Source organism: Chinchilla lanigera, unplaced genomic scaffold (genome assembly GCF_000276665.1).
Source record: "Chinchilla lanigera isolate Chin_1 unplaced genomic scaffold, ChiLan1.0 scaffold00013, whole genome shotgun sequence".
Lineage (NCBI taxonomy): Eukaryota > Metazoa > Chordata > Mammalia > Rodentia > Chinchillidae > Chinchilla > Chinchilla lanigera.
In genome coordinates this window covers 7,508,038-7,530,069 of record NW_004955414.1, presented here as the reverse complement: position 1 = coordinate 7,530,069, position 22,032 = coordinate 7,508,038, and the positions used below count along the sequence as shown (strand labels likewise).

The window sequence follows — 22,032 nt, the reverse complement described above, 5'->3', positions numbered from 1 at the left end:
TTATCCACTCCTCAGTTGATGGGCATTTGGGTTGTTTCCAAAATTCTGCTACGACACATTATGCTGCTATAAACATGGGTGTGCATACATTGCTGTGGTATGATGTTTTTAATTCTTCTGGGAAAATACCCAGAAGGGGAATGGCTTCTAATGACTTCTAATCCTAATTTTTGAGGAATCTCCATACTGATTTCCACAGTGGTTGCACCAGTCTACACTGCCACCAACAGTGGAGAAGGTTTCCTTTTGCCCCACAGTCCTCCAGCAACTGTTATTGGTTGATTTCTTAATGACAGCCATTCTTACTGGGGTGACATGAAATCTCAGTGTTGTTTTAATTTGCATCTCTCGAATGACCAATGATGTTGAACATTTTTTCACGTATTTATTTGCCATTTGTATTTCTTCATGTGAGAAGTGTGTATTCATCTCAGATGCCTATTTTTGGATTGGGTCTTTGAATTTGGGGGGTCTGATTTTTTTCAGTTCTTTTTATGTTCTAGGTATAAGTCCTTTGTCTGAGGGATGGTTAGCTAAAATGTTTTCCTACTCTGTGGGCTGTCTTTTCAGGCTATTGGTGATTTCCTTTAAAGTACAAAAGCTTTTTAATAGAATGATATCCCAGTTGTTGATTCTTTGAAGTGCTTCCCATTTAGTTTGGGTTTTGTTCATGAAGACTGTGCCTAGCCTTATATCTTCAAGATTTTGATCTATTTTCTCTTCTAGTGTATTTAGTGTTTCTACTTTAATATTTAAATGTTTCCTCCATTTTGACCTTAGTTTAGTGCATGGTGATAGACATGAGTCTAGTTTTAGTCTTCAGCATGTAGAGAGCCAGTTTTTCCAGCATCATTTATTAAGAGGCTATCTTTCTTCCAGTGAGCATGTTTGGACCCTTTGTCAAAGATAAGGTGGCTGAGTGTGTTTGTAGTTGTGTCCACATCTTTTAATCTGTTCCACTGGTCTTCAGATCTATTTTTTGCGAGCATCATGGTGATTTTATCATAGTAGCTTTGTATATGACTCACTTTTATTGGCACTGTAAAAGACAACTCCTTAGATTTGCTTGATGGTGTGACATCTGGCATTATATTAACTCAGTTTTCATCAGTAGAGAATGAAAACAAAAGATATTAAAATAAAATAACTTTCTTTTAAGTAACAAATAGTTGTTCTCACTCTAGGCCATGGCAGTAGCACAATATGCTGCTAAATTTCTATATGTAGGAAAACATGAGGAACTATGTGACTTCAGTTTAGCTCAGAGTTTCCCCATGTCCTGCCATATATGCACTTTAAGTGGTAGCATGAGCTATGAGCCACCACGTTTTATACCTGTACTTTTAACAACTTCCTTCAGAATCTTTCCTAGGTAGGTTTAGGCATCTTTTCTCTGAGTAAACCAGGAGATTTTAAAGCATGTTTCTAGCACAACGCATACAAATATATTTAACAAAATAGTATATCATTCTCTGGCATCAAGAAAATTAGTCAATCATCACTCCATAAATATTTGCTCAATATTTACTCCCTAACACCCTCTGGAACATATTACAGCTCTCTGAATAAATATACTTGACACAGTCTAACAGGTAAAATAATTGAGCAACTCATTCCAGGACAATATGATAAACATTATAATGGTGGCCTTGGCAACACAGAAAGAATTCGTTCTATCTGAGTTCATTAGAAAATTGGTGATGGACAAGTAGGATCATAAAAGATTAAGATGAAAATTCTCAGATTCAAACAAAAGGAAAACTATTTCAGCCAGAGAAAAATAACAAGACTTAAATAAGGCTTTATATAATTTTTATTATGAGTATAAGAGCTATGCTAAGGACCTGGAACAATACTCAGTAAACAAGGGGTCAACAGGTAGATTTTACCTGTTGTTAAAGGTTACTAGCTTAGGAGGCTGTGTTGGTACAGGAAAGAGTAGTTTGTGAAGGCGAAGTGAAAGTCAATTGTCATAGTCTTAGAAAGATTCTGTAGACGCCTGAATTAGATTAGTGCCTTCGCAAATGGGGAGTGAGCTCAGGCATAGAGACATTTCAAAGTTATTAATATTAGTGGAATTTTACAGTTAAATGTCTTTGCACCATCCCAATCAGATATCTTTTGAGCTCTCATATTTCTAGCAAGGTATAAGTATAATTCAATTTCAATACATCTGAATGAAAGCTAAAGTATTCTCACCACTTTAGACCATATTATTGGAAGCCAAGTTAGAGTACTCCAAAGAAAAGTCTTACCATAAGTTACTCATATATAACTGTGGAGCTAACTTAAGTCTTACCAAATTAAACACCAGATCTCTGAGTTACTCACAGGCTTCCTAGATAATCCTGCAATCAGGATTTTCCTTTCTTTTACAAGTTAGTTTGGGTGCATTTTTAAAAATGTAATGTGGTTTTCTTCTTCATAAATTTACTATCTATGAGAAATTATGCTTTATGAAGAACAACCCACCTTTCATTATCTGCAAGAAAGAGAATACATAGTTCTCCAAGTACCTAGTTTAATATTTCCTACTGCCTCAATGATCTCCCTACTGCCTGTATGTTCTGTCGCTCATCTATCATGCATGATGCTTCCAGCTTAATCTTCCTTGACAGATCAGATTATACTATGCATTGCAAAAAAAAAAAAAAAACTTCTATGGCTCACAAGTGCCTAAAAAAGAGAGTCTACACTCTGTAGTATTATTATAGTTAGAGCTCTCAATCAGACAGCTAGAATTATCTATTCAGTCATAACATTTTCAGCTTTCCTGCCTACTAAGCTAAACTCTTTACTAGTAAAGTGTTTTCCATTTTACACTAGGAAAGGTCATGGAATGTCAGATCCATGTTTATTCATCTCTACAGCTCATTATATTTTACTATGTGTCCTTGATCAAGTCATTTTAACATCTTTATGGTCTGCAAAATCAAAATAATAATATTTGCCTACTACCTCAAATCCTATTGAAAACAAGGTGATTAATCAATCAATAAAATATCTACCTAGATGGATTGCTACAGAGTTTGAAAATATATGAAAATCTTAATCTAGACTTCCTTTAGAGGAAGCAGTTTTTATTATTCTCTGAGTCTTTACTTACAGTTTCCTTTACCTGGAATACTTGCCTCTTTGACCTAAATCTTAAGCATCATACAAAGCACAATTCTAAAGCTCCCTACCTAAGGAAAACCACCTCCTCTATTCTAGTCAAAATATTCCTTTCTGTTCTATAGTGTAATGGTAAAAGCGCTGGATTGGAGTCAGATTCCTGCTTCTATCAACTTCTAACAATATGACCCTGGACAAATCGCCATCTACCATCCACAGCTTCCTCATTTCTAATACAGATAGTGACACCAATATCTGTACACTGGCTTATTAGCTGTTACAAGAATCAAATGAAATAAATTATTTTTATGACATATAATAGTTTCTACATATGGGATTACTGTCTTCATAAAAGTATAAGATCAAATAAAGAGACTTTTCTCCCTTATCTTTGTAAAAAAAAATCAGTTAATATAGCATTGGTAGATGGAAGGAGGATGAAACGTACCTCAGTATCAAATAGAGAGATGAGTCACTTATTGCTCAGAAAAACACCTGAGAAATTTTTTAAAATCCAATCTTGGTTAGATGCTTCATTTTATATGATGAAAGCTGTTTTAATATAAAAAATAGTCCTGAGAAGAAAACGGCTAGCATGAGTCAAGAATGAGAAGATTAGAAACAAGAAGGAATTGAGTAAAATGGATAGGTCAAAGACAGCTGCACAGAACTGAACTTCAAAAGAAAAACATGTTCCTGAGATCCACTTTTGTATAGTATCCAATATGTACAAAGCTAGGTAGCAGCTCATAGAACTACTCAGCATTGAAAACACACAACAGATATTCAATAAAAGAGAAGAGGCAAAAGAGGCAAGAGGAAGAAGGAGGTTAGGGAAGTTAGAACAAAGGGAACCCAATTTCATTATTCCTCTCATTATTCCTATGACTTGCCCAGATGGTATATTAAAAACTTACAAGTAGCTAGAGCTTATGTTTGAGGAAACTCACTTTTTCATCTTTCTGATTGTGCCTCTGTACTCCACACCTATCTAGACTTTGTCAGCACTTAGTCCACTCTCAGTATTATCTTAGTCACTGAAAATACTGTGGAAAATCCATACCAAGGAATTTTCCCTTTCCACCCACTTTCTCAAAGAAACAAACCAAAAATAAAAATAATTTTTAAAAGCACTGCTCTCATTTTAATGTCAGTATGGAGTTCTGACAAGCTGATTTATGAATACTGATAGCAATACGGTACTTCCCTAAAGTAGCACATACATTTAACAAGGACTACCCTAATTCTCTTTGCATTCTATGGTCCACCAAAATATCCGTGGAGGGGAGGGAAGTAAAGGATAATATGTCTTGCCCAGCTAAAGTATGATGTATTCATGTATGGAAATGTCACAGTGAAGTTCATTAATTTATACAGTTAATAAAATTGAATAAATGAAATAAAACCATGGAAAAACTTTCAAATAACAGTAGTAAGTGAGAATACATTTGTGTACTACATAGTAATGGTGACATGACTAACATATTTACATAACACTTGCAGAATCCTTTTTCATTCAGTATTTGATCTGAATTCTCAGGAAAGGATGATTAAATTGGGGGGAAATCCTATTTTTTACCATATATTTTAATACAATGTAATTTTATAGAATTCCTTTTCATATATGTGTGTGTGTGTGTGTGTGTATAGAGAGAGAGACATAAATATTCTTTCATCCTAATCATCAGAACATGTAGTTTTTATCTCTATTTACTGATTAGAAAAGTGAGACTTAGAATTTAAAGGTCTTTCAATAAAATCATTATGAATATAGCTGCTCTTTATGCAGTGATTTTACTAGGTTCTGGAATTATACTAAATACTTCACATTCCTTATATTTTATTCATTCTTCACAGAAACCTTGTGGGGTATATACCATTATTACTTCAACATTTTATAAACAAAAGAATTGAAGTTTGGAAGGGTTAAAGAATTTATCAAAGGTGATATAACTAGCAAAAGACAAAACCAAAACTCAAACACAGGGCTCTTAAATGATTTCCTGATTGCTCTTCTCTGCTCACCGCCTCCTCTGTGACTCAGTGCTGTTATTTCAACACTATAATCCTGCTCAGTAATTGTTCAGTAATATGGAAATTCTTTCTGTTACCAAGTTACAATTGCAGATTTCAGCTGGACAGCTCAAACTGAAGGAAAAAATAAACATGTAAATACTTAAGCAAAAATTAGATGCTGTGGATACAAGATTTTGTGTTCCCTTCTTGCACAAAAGTAGCCATAATTGGAAGTTAAAAATCAGTTACTATAGCATTAGTAAATGGAAAGAGGATAAGATATACCTCAGCATATAATAGAGAGATGAGTCATTTATTGCTCAGAAAAACACCTGAGACTCTCTTTAAAAATCAAATCTTGGATTACATGCTTCATTTTAAAACATTATGAAGCAAAACATTTCTTGGTTATATTTCTCAAATAAAGACTGAGTGAATAATTCCCATCCTATTTCACAAAATTGCTATCATCACGACAACACAAAATACCTCTATGATGATTATGCTGCTATCACTTGATGATATCAAAAGCATTACAGATTCAAATCATATGTGGTTTGGGGAGGATGTAGATTTACACGTCCCAAAATCATCATATAAATCAAAGTTTAAGCTGAATAGTAGAACTTTATCACACATATGCTGAGAAAGTAAAAACACAAGATCTTTCCCTCCAGGCACCTGAGATGAAATTTCAAGAACTAATAGGTAAAAGATATTTCAGACTTTCCCAAACTAAACGTGAACAGGAACAGTAAATGTCAGTTTCTTGTCTTTTAAATTTTTTTGAGACAGGGTTTAACTATGCAGTTCAGGCTGGTCTTGAGCTCACTTTGTAGACCAGGCTGTCCTCAGACTCACAGTGATCCTCCTGCCTCAGCCTCCCAAGTACTATGATTACAGTCATGCACCACCACACCCAGGCTATGTCACTTTCTTCAAGATAAGAAAAGTCTAAAATTTTGATTGCTAGATCTACTAAAATGGTATACTATTAAAACCATATCAAAACTTTACTTTGGAAACCCATTTTCTCTTGTTTCAAGGGACAGAAGCAAAAAAAAAAAAAAAATCACCAAGTGGCACATTACAAAGCATACTGAAAGTTATTCTAGACAGAGATTCTATCTCACCCCAGAAAGAATGGCTATCATCAAGAAATCGACCAAAATCAAATGCTGGAGGGGTTGTGGGGAAAAACCCTTCTCCACTGTTGGTGAGAGTGTAGACTGATGCAGCCATTATGGAAATCAGTCTGGAGATTCTTCAGTAAATTAGGATTAGAGGTCCCTTCAACCCAGCTATTTACCTTTTGGGTATTTTTCCAGATGGAATCTCAGTGTTGTTTTAATTTGCATTTTTGAAATGATCATTAATGTTGAACATTTTTTCATGTATTCATTTGCCATTTGTATTTCTTTATCTGAGAAGTGTGTATCCATCTCAGATGCCCATTTCTGGACTGGGTCTTTGAATTTAGGGAGCCTGATTTTTTTCAATTTTCTGTATGTTCTAGATAAAAGTCCTTTGTCTGAGGGGCAATTTGCTCAAATTTTTCCCACTCTGTGGATTGTCTTTTCAGTCTTGGTGATTTCTTTTGCTGTGCAAAAGCTTTTTAATAAGATAAGATCCCAGTTGTTGATTCTTTGAAGTATTTCCCATGCAGTCTGGGACTTGTTCATTAACTCTCTACCTTAAACCTATGTCTTTAAGATTTCTACCTACTTTCTTTTCTAGTATATTTAGTGTTTCTGTTTTAATATTTAGATCCTTGATCCATTTTGACTTTAGTGTGTGGTGATAGACATGGGTCTAGTTTTATTCTTTGGTATGTGAAAAGCCAGTTTTTCCAGCACCATTTATTAAAAAGGCTATCTTTCTTCCAGTGAACATGTTTGTCTCCTTTGTCAAAGACAAGGTGACTGAGTATGTTTATAGTTGTGTCTGCATCTTCTAATCTGTTCCACTGGTCCTCAATACCATGCTGATTTTATCACAGTAGTTTTGTAGTATAATTTCAAGTCAGGGATTGTGATGCCTCCTGCCTTGATTTTCTTGCCCAGGATTGCTTTTACTATTCTAGGTCTCTTCTGGTTCCAAGTGAATTTTAGGAATGTTTCCTCTACTTCTCTGAGATATGCTAATGTTATTTTGATCAGGACTGCATTAAATATGTATAACAATTTTGGAAGTATAGCCCTCCCTCACTATATCATGGTTCACTTATCGAGGCTTCACTGTATTGTGGGTTTTTTAAAAATATATATCTAATTCTGTATCACAGAGTTGTCACTATTGCGGGATTTTGTAGCATATAGGTATTTAGATAATATTTATGATTTTAATTATTTTTGCCTGAAAATTTTTAAAAATAATTAAAATGTTAATTCAAACATATTAAAAGAATATTAAGATGAAATAAAACACTGTACAATATGCAATTCATCAGCAGATGAATACCATACTGCACACAATATATGCCACTACTGCCAGCCCTAGCCCAGAACAACCACCTGGCCATGTGAACAGACCTTGCACTGGATGGGTGCAACTTACGGCTGAGGAGAGTGCATAGCACCACCCCTAGCACCCACCCACTCTAGGAGCTGGCCTGGGTGGGGTGAGTGGTGCGGGCTGGGTGCTGAGCTCAGATGGGCTACAACTGCAGCTCAGCTGGGTCCCATGTGCCCTGCTCCTCAGCCCACTCCTGCCCTCCATCCACACCTGCCCTGTCCTCCCCTCCTGCCCTCAGAGCTGAGATGCCTATTCACCCAGGTGTCCCCAGGCACCATCCCAGCTGGAAGCCAAGGCTTTGGGAAGAAGGATCTCCCTAGGAAGGCATGAAGAAGTGTGGAAAGGGTTTATAGGAGTGTGGGAAGGGTTTATAAAGCCTTAAAATATATATAAATAATAAATTAAATATAACATCACTACTTTGTGGATTTTCACCTATGATGGGGAGTCTCTGGAATGTAACTCCCTCGACAGGTGAGGGATCACTGTACGGCCATTTTCACTATGTTGGTTCTTCCTATCCTAGAGCAAGGGATATCTTTCCATTTTCTAATATTCTCTTCAATCTCCTTTTTCAGAATACTGTAATTTTCAATATATAGATTCTTTACTTCCTTTGTTAGATTCATTCCTAAGTATTTTATTTTTTGGATGCTATTGTGAAGGGTATGGTTTCCTTAACTTCTCTCTCAGTGAGCTTCTTGTTTGTGTACAGGAATATTATCAATTGTGGAGTGTTGACTTTGTGTCAAGTTATGCTGCTAAATTTTGTTATTAAATCCCAGAGTCTCTTGATGGAGTTTTTGATGTCTTTTATTTAGGATAGCATGTCATCTGTGAATGATTCTTCCTTTCCTATCCTCCTTCCTTTCATTTTTGTCTCTTGCTTAATTGCTTTAGCTAGCATTTCCAAAACTATATTAGATAGGAGTGATGATAGTGGACATTCTTGTTTTGATTCTGATTTTAGAGTGAAAGCCTTTAGTTTTTGTCCATTTAATATGATGTTGGCTTTGGGTTTATCATAGATGGCTTTTAACAGATTGAGGTAAAGACTATCCATTCCAATTTTCTATAGGGCTTTTTTATGAATGAGTGTTGGACTTTGTCAAAAGCTTTTTCTGCATCTATTGAGGTGATTATGTGGCTTTTGACTTTAGCGCTAATATGGTGTATTATACTTATTGATTTGTATATATTGAACCATCCTTGCATTTCTGGGATGAATCCTACTTGGTCATAATGTACAATCTTGATGATTTGGTGAATTCTGTTTGTTAGTATCTTATTGAGGAATTTTGCATCTATGTTCATTAGGGAGATTGGCCTGTAGTTATCTTTTCTAGTTGGGTCTTTCTCTGGTTTTGACGTCATGGTATTACTTGCCTCCAGGAACGAGTTAGGGAGGATTGCTTCCCTTTCAATTTCATTAAAGAGTTTGAAGAGTATTAGTATTAAATCTTCTGTGACCCATTTGTTGTTCAAGAGTGCGCTATTTAATTTCCATGTGTTTGTGGAGTTTTTGTAGTTTTTTACCATTAATTTCCAATTTCATTTCATTATGGTCAAATAATATGCATGGGATAATTTTTTGGGGGGGCTTTTTTATTTTACAGAAAAAAGAACAAAAACAAAATAAAAAGACAAAAACAAAACAACACAAAAACAATAGAAATGATAGAGAATTCCTAAAAAAGATGATAGGAAATTAACAATGGTTGTTCTACTACATATTGTTATCTTCAAAGTAGTTGCTCAGATTACAAGATATAGGCATGCAAGAGTGAACAAACAATTAAACACTAATTGCTCCATTCAACAAACTCTTAGAAAAAGAAAAAAGCTTTGGACATTTTTAAGTTTGCATTTTTATTTGGTTCTTCTGTGCTTCCTTATGAAATTTAGTCATAATTAGAAATCTAGTCTTTATTCAGAGTCATGATGATTCTCAGTAGCTGTTTCACTAAGAGACAAAACAGAGAACAGATATTGGGAAACATACCAAAATTGTCTATTGCACAGAATAATTTCAATTCCTTTGCATTTACTTAAGCCTGTTCTGTGGGCTAGTAAATGATCTACTTTAGAGAATGTACCATGTGCAGCCGAAAAAAAAAATGTGTATTCTGAGGTTGTTGGGTGGAACACTCTGTAGACATCAACTAAGTCCATTTGTTTGCAGGTTTTGTTCAGTTCTGATATTTCTTTGCTGATTTTTTTTTCCTGGTTGATTTAGTTGTGATAGTGGGGTATTAACGTCCCCCATTAAAATTGTTTTATTGCTCATTTGATTTTTCATGTCTACTAATATTTGTCTTATATAATTGGGTGCTCCCATGTTTGGTGCATGTATATTTGTGATTGTTATCTCCTCCTCTCTATGTTTACCCCTAACAAGTACGTAGTGACCTTTTTTGCCTCTTTTGCTCATTCTTGGTTTGAAGTTCACGTTGTCTGCAAACAGAACAGCTACCCCTGCTTTTTCTGGGTTCCTGTCACATGGAGTATTGTTTTCCAACCTTTAATTTTCAGTCTTTGAATTTTCTTTTGAGTTAAATGGTTTTTTTTTTTTTTTTGTATACAGCATATTGTTGAATCTTGTTTCTTGATCCATTCTGTCAGTCTGTTTCTTTGATTGGTTAAGAGAGGCTATTTACATAATGGGAATTACTGACAGGTATTGGCTTATCTTTGTCATGTTATTTTCCTGTGGTTGGTTTCCTACTTTTCTCTTCCTTTTAATTGCTTGCCCTGCCTGGTGGTTTCTTTCTATTGTTGTCCTTCAAATTGTGGTGATTTTTATCTCTGCCTAGAATATCTTTCAGTATGATTTGTAGTGTTGGTTTGGTGGTCATGAATTTCTTCAGTTGTTCTTTGTCATGGAAGTATCTTATTTCTCCATTAATTTTGAAAGATAGTTCTGCATATCAATGTGGGTTGGAAGTTGTTTTCTTTCAGGACATAGAATACTTCACTCCAAGCTCTTCTTGACTTGAGGATTTGTGTTGAGAAGTCTGCCATGAATCTGATGGGCTTTCCTTATAGGTGATCTATTTCTTTTCTCTAACAGCTTTTAATATTCTGTTCTTTTGCTGAATTTGTGGCATCTTGATTATTATATGTCTGGATATAGATTTATTTTTGTTATGATTAATTGGAGTTCTATATGCTTCACTTACTGTATGTCAGATTCTTCTCCAATGCTTGAGAAATTTTCTGCTATTGCTTCTGGAAATATTTTTATGTCATTTGTGTTGACTCCTGCTTCTTTATTGGTATCAGTTATTCTTACATTATTTTTCTTTGCCTCATCTTGCAGCTGTTGAGCTGTTATTTCTTGAACTTTTGCTATTTTCAAGTGATCTTTCTTTTCATGATCACTAGCTGAGATTCTGCCTTCAAGATTTGAAAGTCTGTCTTTAGTTTTGTTCAAACAATTTTGCCAACTTTCAATGGAATTTTTAATTTCCTGGGAATCTGTTTGAATTCATTTCACACATTCTACTTCTTTCCTATGTTGATTGTTCACAATTTCCATCCTCGTCCTATCATCCTTTATGTTTTATTTATCTCTTCTAGATTTGCTGAACAATTCCTTTATATGTTGACATTTCTTTTCTTACCTGAGAGATTTTTTCTGATGATTTTCTCTATAGTCTGATAGATTTGTTTCTTTACTTTGGTTGCTATAATTTCAAAAGTGTTAGGTGTGTCTTCCATTTTCTCTACCTCATTGTCTCCTGGGCTTGTTCTGGGTGGGCTGGAAGCCTGAAGTTGCATTTTGTTTGTGTCTTGTCATTTTCTACTTCAAAAGTTTGCATTTTTTTCTGTGTTGATCTTTGTAAGTTTTTGTAGTAGATAGCTTTATCACTAGTAGCAAGGCCTCTCTAGGTAAGGTTGATTTTTGAGGGATTTTTTTAAGCATAAAAGGTTCTTGGATTGTGTCTGTCCTTACATCCTACCATTCCAATTAGTTAAGAGTGAGACATTTGTATCTTTTTGACTCCGTCCCAGTCGTTTGTTGCTAGGGTATAATGTGGTCATTACCCCAGAACTTTACATTGATGATGCAAGGTCCAATGGTTCACCAGCACCTGATTCTGGATAGTGGTCATTGTGCTGAGTAGTAGGTCATACATTCCAGGCACATTGAGCATCAAATATTGAGATCCCTTCCAGGTCCTTATTGTGGTCCAGGAAGTTTATATTTGTAATCCCATGTAAAAGTTATTGAAATTCTAGTGAGTCAATTCCAAGCTACCACTACCAGTGCAATGCATGATGAGAATAAGGACACTAGGGCATATTTATAGTTGTGGTGAGCCAAGAGGTTCCTAAGTCCAGCTAATGTGACAGCTAACTGGAACCACCCCAGTTATCTCTTTGGGCCCTCTTTCCATTTTTCTTCCTTTTGCTCTCTCGGTTACACAGGAATAGGTCTGCCTCACTGTTCTTGATTTCACTGAGCATATTTCTACACATGGAATGGTCATTGCCAAAAAATTCTCATGGCTAATGCCTTCACCTTGTTGAAGTACTTGCTCAAATATCATCTTGTTAATGAAGCCTACTCTGAACACTCCATTAAAATCTCAATCACCTGTAACTATTACTACCAATTCCCTTCAAGATCTATTTTTCCCATGGCAGCCATCACATATTAATATACTCTACACTTCAGTTAATTTTGATGATTACTTGTTGATCTCTTCCATTAGCATATTGGTCCAAACAGGGAGAAATTTCTGTCCTGCTTGCTGATTTATGCCTAATATATAAAACATGATATATACTCAATGAATATTGGAGAAATAAATTAATGAATTAATAATGTTATCTTCACTAACCACTGAGGTTCAGTGAATCAGCCAGAATATAACAATCTTTATACACTGTATGATGAAAAAGAGCACCAAAAATGAGTATGGACAGTGGAACAAAGAGATCCTTAGTTGGAAATTTTCAGGTAAGTCTTGCACAATTGGGCTGGAAACAACAAGAACTCTTTCCTGCTGTAGGTCCCTCTGCCAATATTAAGGAATTTATTATCATTAAGCCCTAACCCTGAAATTCTAATCTCACTAGAATAGTCTTTTTCTTGGTAGGTAATATATTTAGGGTTAAACAGAAAAGCTGATGCTGGCCATTTTCTTGTCTTTAAGAACATTTCCATGGATATGTGTATGGGTATGAGAAGGAGAAAATGAAGAAGTGTTTTATCTTTGTCTTCTTGGAAAGCGGTAATATGGCAAGTCCAAGTTGCCAAATAAGGGTTTAAATGAGTCAAGAGAAGCAACCAATTCAAACAATGTTAAACATATTGTACAAATTTTTGCATTCTTGATCTACCAGTTGCTGTTCTTCCCCATTTAAGTGGAGAAAGGTTATGAAGAATTATTTACTCTAAGAGATAACTCCTATTGGGGCTGGGGATTTAGCTCAGTGGCACAGCGCCTGCCTGGCAAGCGCAACGTCATGAGTTCGATTCCTGGTACCAGAAAAAAAAAACAACAAAAAAAAGAGAGATAATTCCTATTATAGAACAGGATATAAACTAAACCAGCCATAATCACATTAGAAATAGGCTTCTGGAGAAATAATGACAAGCGACATGTGTGGAGTATCAAACCAAGACTGTTTTATATACAGAGAGACAAATTATCTGGGAGTATTTCAGAGAAAGTTTCTCTTGTGGTTTTTTTTTTTTTTTTCTTTTAACCAATCCTGGAAGAGATAAGAGATCAGGAAGAGCCAGAGGAGAAGTAACAGGGATTAATACATGTAAAACATTCAGGATAGTATCCAGGATTAAATAATATGCTATAGATGTTGGCTGTTCGTATCTGTAGTTCTAGTCTCAGTTCTATAATAAGTGATCCTAGCTAAAAAGCTACAGTTCACATTGGCAGATTTGCTCTTAGAAAAAATTACTATCAGCCACAATAACATACCTAAACTATTCACCAAAACAAATGACAAAATGGAGAACAGAGAAAAGGCAGTAAATGAAATAGACAAAAACCCCTTGCTGTCATGAAACTTATATTCTACTGAGAAGGAAAACAGATATTTAATGCTTGTGGGAAAGCCATCTCAGAGGCAGCAACAGAGATAAAATAGTTAATTAATTTCTCCTTGTTACATTGCCAAGAGACACTCCTGCCTTAGTCCCCCAGCATGCTGGAAGTACAGGCCTCTGCCACCATGCCCAGGTTTAATCACATTTAAAAAGAATGAAAAATAAAGTTAAGCTTAACTTTTACTCTAAATTTGCATTTTAAATATAATTGTGAAAAGTGCAGCACATTTTATCTCTTAAGCCAATTCAATAACTCTTTGACAATTTTGAACTACAGGTAGACATTTTACGGAAAAACTCACAGTTACAAGTTCAAGCCCACCCTGGGCAACTCAGCAGTTTAGTGAAACAGTGTCTTAAAATAAAAATGAAAAGAACTGCATAGGCAGCTCAGCTGGAAGGTCCTGGGTTCAGTTTCCCAGTATAGAAAACAAAATTCTGATTAAAGGTTATTATCTACCATCTTTTTATCTGTATAGCAAGTTTCCTAGTGAGACAGACAATGGAATTCAAATTATAGGATATTTGCTACTCTCAAAACAGTAAATCTCTCTGTATCTGTTGCAGAATTGATAGAGTAAGTTATTAATGATGGACTGTCCTTGCATATCCTGACCATCTCATGTGGTAGGGAGTATTGCAAGAACCACACAGGGGCAAAGGAACAGAAGGCACAGATATTATATTCTGGTTTTTAAATGCAAAAGCTAGAGTCCAGGTAGAAAACTAGAAAGATTTATAAGAATGTATTCAGTGGGAATATGTTTCTTCCCAATCGTTCACATATATACATTCTAACTCCTTGTGAAGAAAAACCACACATGGTAAGAAGACAGAAAAATAGACCAAAAAAATGAAGAAAAGGCAAACTTGGTGAGAATCACTTTACTTGGCAGCTTTCCTCAACCATAATACTTTTCAGAAATTCCTTGGTATCAGTAGGCCACAAGGGAATAGAGCATAAATGATGGTCAATGACTTTCTAGGTAGAAGATCATAGGTAGCTTGGTAAGGTGCCACTGTACTACAAGAATGAGAAGCAGACTGATACCCGTTTTGCTGCTCCTTTTTACCCATGTAGCCACAACACAAACAAATGGAGTTTGTTTTGTTTTGTTTTGTTTTGTTTTAAGTGATGATGCTTTGCATTTGGAGTGAGGAGAAGTAGATGGTAGAATACTCCTAGAAACCAGGAGGTGACACAGGCTTGAAGTTTCAAATACCAACATGAAGAAGTGCTGGTTCCCAAAGAAAAGAAGAGGTCCTGACAGGAGTTATTTCAGATTGAATGCTAACTAATAACCATAATGCTTCCCCTGCAAGTCTCCCATCACTGCACCCAGTGTCGTTCAATCCACCAATAGTCACTGAACTGCAATGTACTCCCAGGAACGGTCCTCAACACAGAGATGCACAATATTATACGTCACTACTGTCACTGGGATGCTAAAGCAGAATGCATGCACAAAGCAATTTTCCCTTTGAGAAGAAAGAATGGTGGGAGGAAAACAGAGACATGATTAAGTGTAAAGCAGAAATGCTTTGGGAAAACCCAGACCTGAGGGAGAAAACGTTTTTTGCCCCTAAATACATTCAAGGCTTAGTACTAAGATCGAAATGATTTCTAGAAAATTAAAGTTGAGAACACCATGAACTCTTACTGTTCTTTAAGATTACTCTGTGTCCTATACTGTGCTAGGCTAAAAATATACATTGGTGCCTGTCCCTGTACAGCCTTCTACTAGGGGAGGTAGACATCTCCTTCATATTAAAAGAGCACTGACATCTTACAGCTAAAAGCCATTTTATGTCTTTAAAATGTTTGATCAAATATTTATTTTTATGCTGCCATGTTTTGGTTTCACAATGTACTAAGAAAAATAATACAGAACACTAAGCTATATCCTAAATCCATAATATAAAGTTTTTCTATTTTAATCCTTTATCCTGACTTTTGTGTCATAGGAGACAAGTTGAATGAAGTGGTCAGTAGAATTATATGCTCCATTATCCTGCATTTTATCCACTTGCATTTTTCCTGCATTATCAAGAAGTTTTAAAGGCTGATAAATCTCTTTAAAAAATGTTTTTAAGTGAATGTATTCATTGTTATATAGCCTGCTAGAAAGTGATATTCTGGTAGTGTTTCCATTCCTCAAATGTTTCCAGAACTTTTGCTTCCACATAGTAACAAAAGAATATCTTTCCTATTGTTTTAGAGGATATTATCTATGACCTCCTTTGCCAGATTCAGTTGGCTGAAGCACATTATTTTCTTTTCTAGCCTGTATCTGGGAGAAACCTTGCTGAGAACAAAAGAAAGAGGCAGAATCAGATATGCAAGGAACCCTGTGGCTAGACTGGATTGGGAACCAAAAAACTCTTCGAGAGACTTCTTTCTAGTTCAACGTACATTTCTTGAGCTATTATGTCCCATCTACCCTTGTGAATTGTAAGGCACTAGAGAAAAGGGAGATTTATTATTGCTGCCTCATAGAGTTCACATATTCTTTACAGTTGCTTCATTTAAATAAAATCAGCAGAAAGGACACAGAGAGAATTAAAAACACTAAGCATTAGTACTATATCATCAAAATCTATCCAGGCTGCTGATTTCCTTTTTCCTCAATTATTCTGGTTATGAGCTTCATTTTGGCATTATTTCTCAATATCCCTACTTACAATTTATGTAGTGGTCTTTTTTTTTAATTCTCTTTCCAAACTTTCTACATTGGGAAGCCAAACCCTATGGGCAGGATCCTCAATTGGCTTGATCTCAAATAAGACACACTTTCTTTCCCCTATGTTGATCTTCAGTGATAAAAATGAGCCAGAATCGTCCTTTTGCTTCATACAGCTAAATAAAGGAGAACAATCAGACTTACTAAAGAAGTCAAGTAAGTAGACTTAGTTTGTGTTCAATGTCTAACATTTAAGATACAACAAGTAAATATTCAAATCACCACAGGCTGAGGATTTTGTAAGCAGAGATTTCATATGAGAAAATGCCTATTACATTAGCTTCGGTTTTTTTACACCAATTTTGACAATGAAAAACAAAATGAGTATCAAAAAGTGTAATATTCATTGCATTTGTTTTGTCAGCATTTATTTTTGTTTTGCAAATACCTGTTTGGAAACCAATTAAAAGCTCCATTGTGTATGGATTAAGTCAAATAATATTCAGATAATTACTAGCAAACACTCTAATGTTTCAAGATTGTTTTGTCTACCTCATATATTTAAAGATAATATATTAAACAAAAACCAAAGCCATTACATGTCATTAGATCACCCAAAATCTTTGTCCATAAGAAAATCCATGTATAACAAGATTGTACACATTAAATTATTTAAATGTATGAAAAAGCCACACAAACTGACAGGGACATTCAATAAAAAAATAAGTTAATATAAATAAACCTGCATAAGAATATATTCAAGTTGTCAACAGATATATGAAACATGCTCCTCAAATTTAATAAGCTGAGAATTAGAAGTTAAATGAAAAATCACTATGCCTATTAAACTGGTCAAAATTAAGAGCTGTAAAGCCTACCACTGGCATAGAGGTGAGGTTAAAAATTACAACTGCATGTGTTGCAGTGAATTGTGAAAAATGAAATAAGTCTGGAAAACTCATTCAAATTAAAGGTACGCAGAGCCAACAACGCCACCCCTGAGAATTTACTTACAAACAAATATATGATCTAGCTTGGGTAAGGATGATTACAGCATTAATCATACTGGCAGAACAACGGAGACAGAGTAAATTCCCACCAAGAGTGATTATATAAATTATAATGTACATGCACTATGAAATTATACACTCATCAAAAGAACTAAAGTTATGCCAGACAAGTTGAAAAAACATTCACATAATACGAACTTTGCTTAGAAATAATGATACCCTAAATTTTGTGTACATATGTACTTGCTCCAGTATGTGTATATATATAAAAAGCAATATAAATGTATAGAGTTTATATGTGAACACATATTGTGTGACCATAGAAGGAAGGAACATATGGGTTACATTGTTGACATGGGTTACATTGTATGTGGAGAAGGCAGAGCTGATCCAGTACAAGCAGAAAGTAAAAGAGGAAATATTGAAAAGTGAAAAAAAGAGCTTCCTGTAGAATAAAATACATATTTTATCCTTCATACATGTATGCAAAATTATATATATATATACATATATATAGAACTATGCATCTAGAAATTGAATAAAAACAATGTTTGTAAATTCTAAAAGGGAAAATGTCAAGGCAATAAAAGAGGGGGAAAAAAACTAGTAGACTACTTAACCAATCTTAGAATGAAGAATGCCAAAGCAAATAGGAAATAACAAAAGGAAAGATTAATAGATGTTATCACGCAAAAATTAAAAACGCTTTGATGGCAGAAACATTACAAACAAAAGTAATGGTAATCAGTTGTGATAACACAATGCCATATTTCTTAAATAAAATGATCTTACAAAGCAATAAGAATTCTAGCACCACTTTTAAAAACGTACAAAGAGCTTACTGAATCACAAAAAGAGATATAGATAACCAGTATAACTCAGCTCAGTAATGAACAAATAATTTTAATATAAAGCATTAATCCAAAAATTTCATTAACTTGACAAAATATTTTAAATTATAAATCATGTAATTTGACTATAAGCAGATTCACCTTTTCAAACACTGCTACCACTAATAGCAACTATCTGAAAAGTATTCTGTTAACCTCTAGTGAATCTTAAAAATATCAATATCCTTGGACTCAATACTATCATTCATACAATCAAGCCTAATGAAATAATCACAAAAAATGGTGTACTTATGAATATGTCTTACAATATTACTCCTAGCAGAAAATTCGAGATGACCTAAATGTCGAATGGAATAGTTTTAAATATTTAATAAGATATGGGTATAGTCTCAAGGTCCACCCACTGAGCCATAAATGTGTCAAGTTTATCCTTCTTTGTGGCTGAGGGGTACTCCATTGCATTAAAAATCATATTTTTATCCATTCGTTGGTTGATGGGCATTTGGGTTATTTCCAAGATTTAGCTATTACAACCTTGAGACGAGACTATTAAGTGAAATAAATCAGACACATATTTGTAAATATTGCATTCTCTCTGGTGAAAGCTGAAACAACCAAAATGTATAATAGGTATTGTGAAATAAAAGTAATTGCTCAAAGGGAAAAGGGAATAGGGGGTGGAAGGAAAAAGAAAAAAATGAGAAAAAAAGGATACAATGGAAACAAAGCTTTGTAAATATGGGGCTGAAGACAGAGGAAGGAAATGAGGAACAAAGAGGAGCCAAGGTACATATTTATGTATAGTTACAAACTCCCTATAATGAATGAAATCATTATGCAAGTCTAAATTGTACCAGTAAAATAAAATATAAATTTAATTTTTTAAAAGATATGGGTAAATACTATTAGTATAATATTAAATTTGAGAAACAAAAGCACCCTACTTTTCATTGTCCCTATTTAACACACATGTATTTGTACAGATATAAAAGGACTAAAAAGATCAAAATAATTATTTCCAAATGTTAAAATTAGGATGATATTTAGTTTTGAACTTTTAAGTACAACCTCACATACTTGATATCTTTTAACAAATTATTGTCATTATTAACTTTTTATTCAGGTAAATAAGATGATCATTAGGCTTAGTTCTATCCCATTTCCAAATCAATTCTGAGCAGGGTAGAAACTATTAAAGAGGCCTTGATCTTAATCAAGAAACTCAGTAAATAAGTAGCCACTGATGGACATTAGAATTACATGTAGCTTCCAAGTCATACCATAGGCTATATGACCTTAAATGTGACAAATATGTGTGTGTGTGTGTGTGTGTGTGTGCATAGTATCACCTCCCTTCAAAGTTTTGATTGCCACTTCATCATTGATCTGCCCCTGCTTCCATCATTGTCCTTAACTATGTATATAAGAGGCCTCAACTTGCCTTTTCTTTTGGTACTATTAATTCCAACCGTAGTCCCCAAATTGTTTCATTCTACAGTCCTATCTATAAAAATTCTTTGAGTCCATAACTCTAATAAATTTATATACATTTAAGGGCATGTGCATTGCTATTAATGTAATTTAATATGTTACAAATTACCTGAATATTAGAAATTAAAGAATTTAAATGTGAAGTAATTCAAAGATAATAAGAAATAGACACAAGAGTTCTATTGTTTTATTCCTACTCCCCAATGGATCATTTTATTCATGCCCTAGGAAAGGGTCCCTGCTGTGCAAATCACATTAGAGTACCTTTTCCAATCCCATTATCCATCCTTAATCCTCCATTGCACATGGAACTGTATTTTGAAATTCCAGAATTCTTAGGGTGAACTCAAACTATGACAATATTCATAAAGGAGCTCAATTGTATAATGTAAAAAATTGCATCAAAAAATGAAAAGATTCTGTCTTTCCTATGTCTTATCATAGCTCTCAGCAAAAGCTAGATTTTCATGTGTGAAAATTACATACAGTGTGGAATAACTACATTTCTATTATTACTTTTACCATTTACTAATAACAATTACTACTACTACTACCACCACCACCACTACTTTCTGCTCTACATCCTAATGTTACTCAGTGCTTTGGTAAGCTTTAGTAGAATACCTCTGCAGATTTTTGAAGGCTATCATGGCATGGAGAAAGAATGGATGTCTTCTCCCATTTCTGTACAACTTGATTGGCTTCTTCTATTTTCTGCTCACAACTTTTTTGAGAATTTAGTAATGTCACCTCATAAAATTCTTGAATATCTGTAAAGAAAATGTAGGGGAAGAATCAAAATGTCATGTAATAGTCACAAATAATTTCTGCATATATATAAACACATAATATGCATATGGAATGTACTGCTGATTAAGAGAATTGAAAAATATACAGTGCAAGGTAAAACAGTATAATAGAGAAAATCCTGAAAATTGACTTTTAACTACATGAGATTTATAGCAACTTGTTATGGTTCATGATCTAAAATGTCCCCAAAGTCTCATGTATTCAAAGATGAGGTCTGGTTGAAAGGGGCAAATCACCGAGGGCAAGACCTGGGATGGTGATTCTTGCCCATGACTCTTCTGTCTCTGCCTCCTGGCTGCCATGGATGGGCAGCTCTCCACCAGGCCACTCCACCCTGCCATTTCTGCCTTGAAGCCAGCTGACTTTGGACTGAACCCACTGCAAACTGTAGGCCTAATATACCCCCTTCTCCTTTAAGTTGTGGGTGACAGGTATTTTTCCCCATCAATAGGCATGTGACTAATACACAGCCTTATTCACAATTGCAAAAACTGAATGCAATCAAGATATCCTTCAATAGGTGAACAGATACACAGGAGTAAATCCATGTAGTGAAATATTATTCAGTAATAAGAAAGAATGATCTATGAAACAATGTAAAACACAGATAAATTGTAAGTTCATATTGTCAAGTGAAATAAGTCAATATGAAAGCAATACATGCTATATAATCCATTTAAATCACATTTGGAAAAAGTAAAACTAAAATAAAAACAATCAGTGGTTGCCAGATGTTCTGGGAGAAGGAAGGAAGACTCAATCAGTGAACCCTAAAGTGATGATAAATATTCTCTAATGGCATATAATGGTACATATACAGCATGAAACATTTATTTAAAAGTCTGAGAAACTGTCACAGTTTTGGTGACACAGAAACTGTAACAGAAGAGCTCAAGGAGACATAATGAATAAATGTAATATGCTATCCTGAAAACTAAAAAGGAGCATTTACTAAAAGTTAAAAAAATTTGAACAGACTTCAGTTTATAATAATACACTGATCTATCCTTATTGATTGCAACAATATTAATTTAAGATGCTAATACTAACAAAAACATAATGGGAGATTAAGGGGAAATCTCTGTATAGCTTTTTAGTTTTTCTATAAATATAAAACAATGAGGCCACACCCATAGTGTGTTGCCCCAGGCTGTGCTAAGCCTCGGACATCTTCAGGAAGCCCAGTGAGTCTGGGCTCTGCCTCCTTGAGCAGCGTGCAAGGCAGGTGAAACCATGGGCACCCTCTTGGGCCTCACTGGCTACCCACCACACCCATAGTGTGTTGGCCTGGGCTCAGCTGCCACTACTCACCAGCACAAGAGCTACACTGAGTACTGGGGATCTTCAGACTCTCGCCCTGGCACTCACACACAATCAGGACAGTGAGAGTGCACTACAGGAGTTTCTGATTCTTCAAAAATGACAAAATGAAGGAGCAAGATGCAATCCCAGACCTCCACACCACC

At 34.8% G+C, this 22,032-nt stretch overlaps 1 protein-coding gene across 4 annotated transcripts in view; it reads right to left on the bottom strand.

Annotated features, from left to right (window-relative positions):
- Window positions 1-22,032, bottom strand: part of Dlg2 (discs, large homolog 2 (Drosophila)) — a 1,924,417-nt gene that overhangs the window by 1,641,595 nt on the left and 260,790 nt on the right. For all 4 annotated transcript variants that reach the window (XM_013511774.1, XM_013511776.1, XM_005379786.2 and 1 more), the window contains exon 3: window positions 20,381-20,526. In XM_013511774.1, coding sequence (XP_013367228.1) covers window positions 20,381-20,526 — 146 coding nt within the window. The remainder of the gene's footprint in view (window positions 1-20,380; window positions 20,527-22,032) is intronic.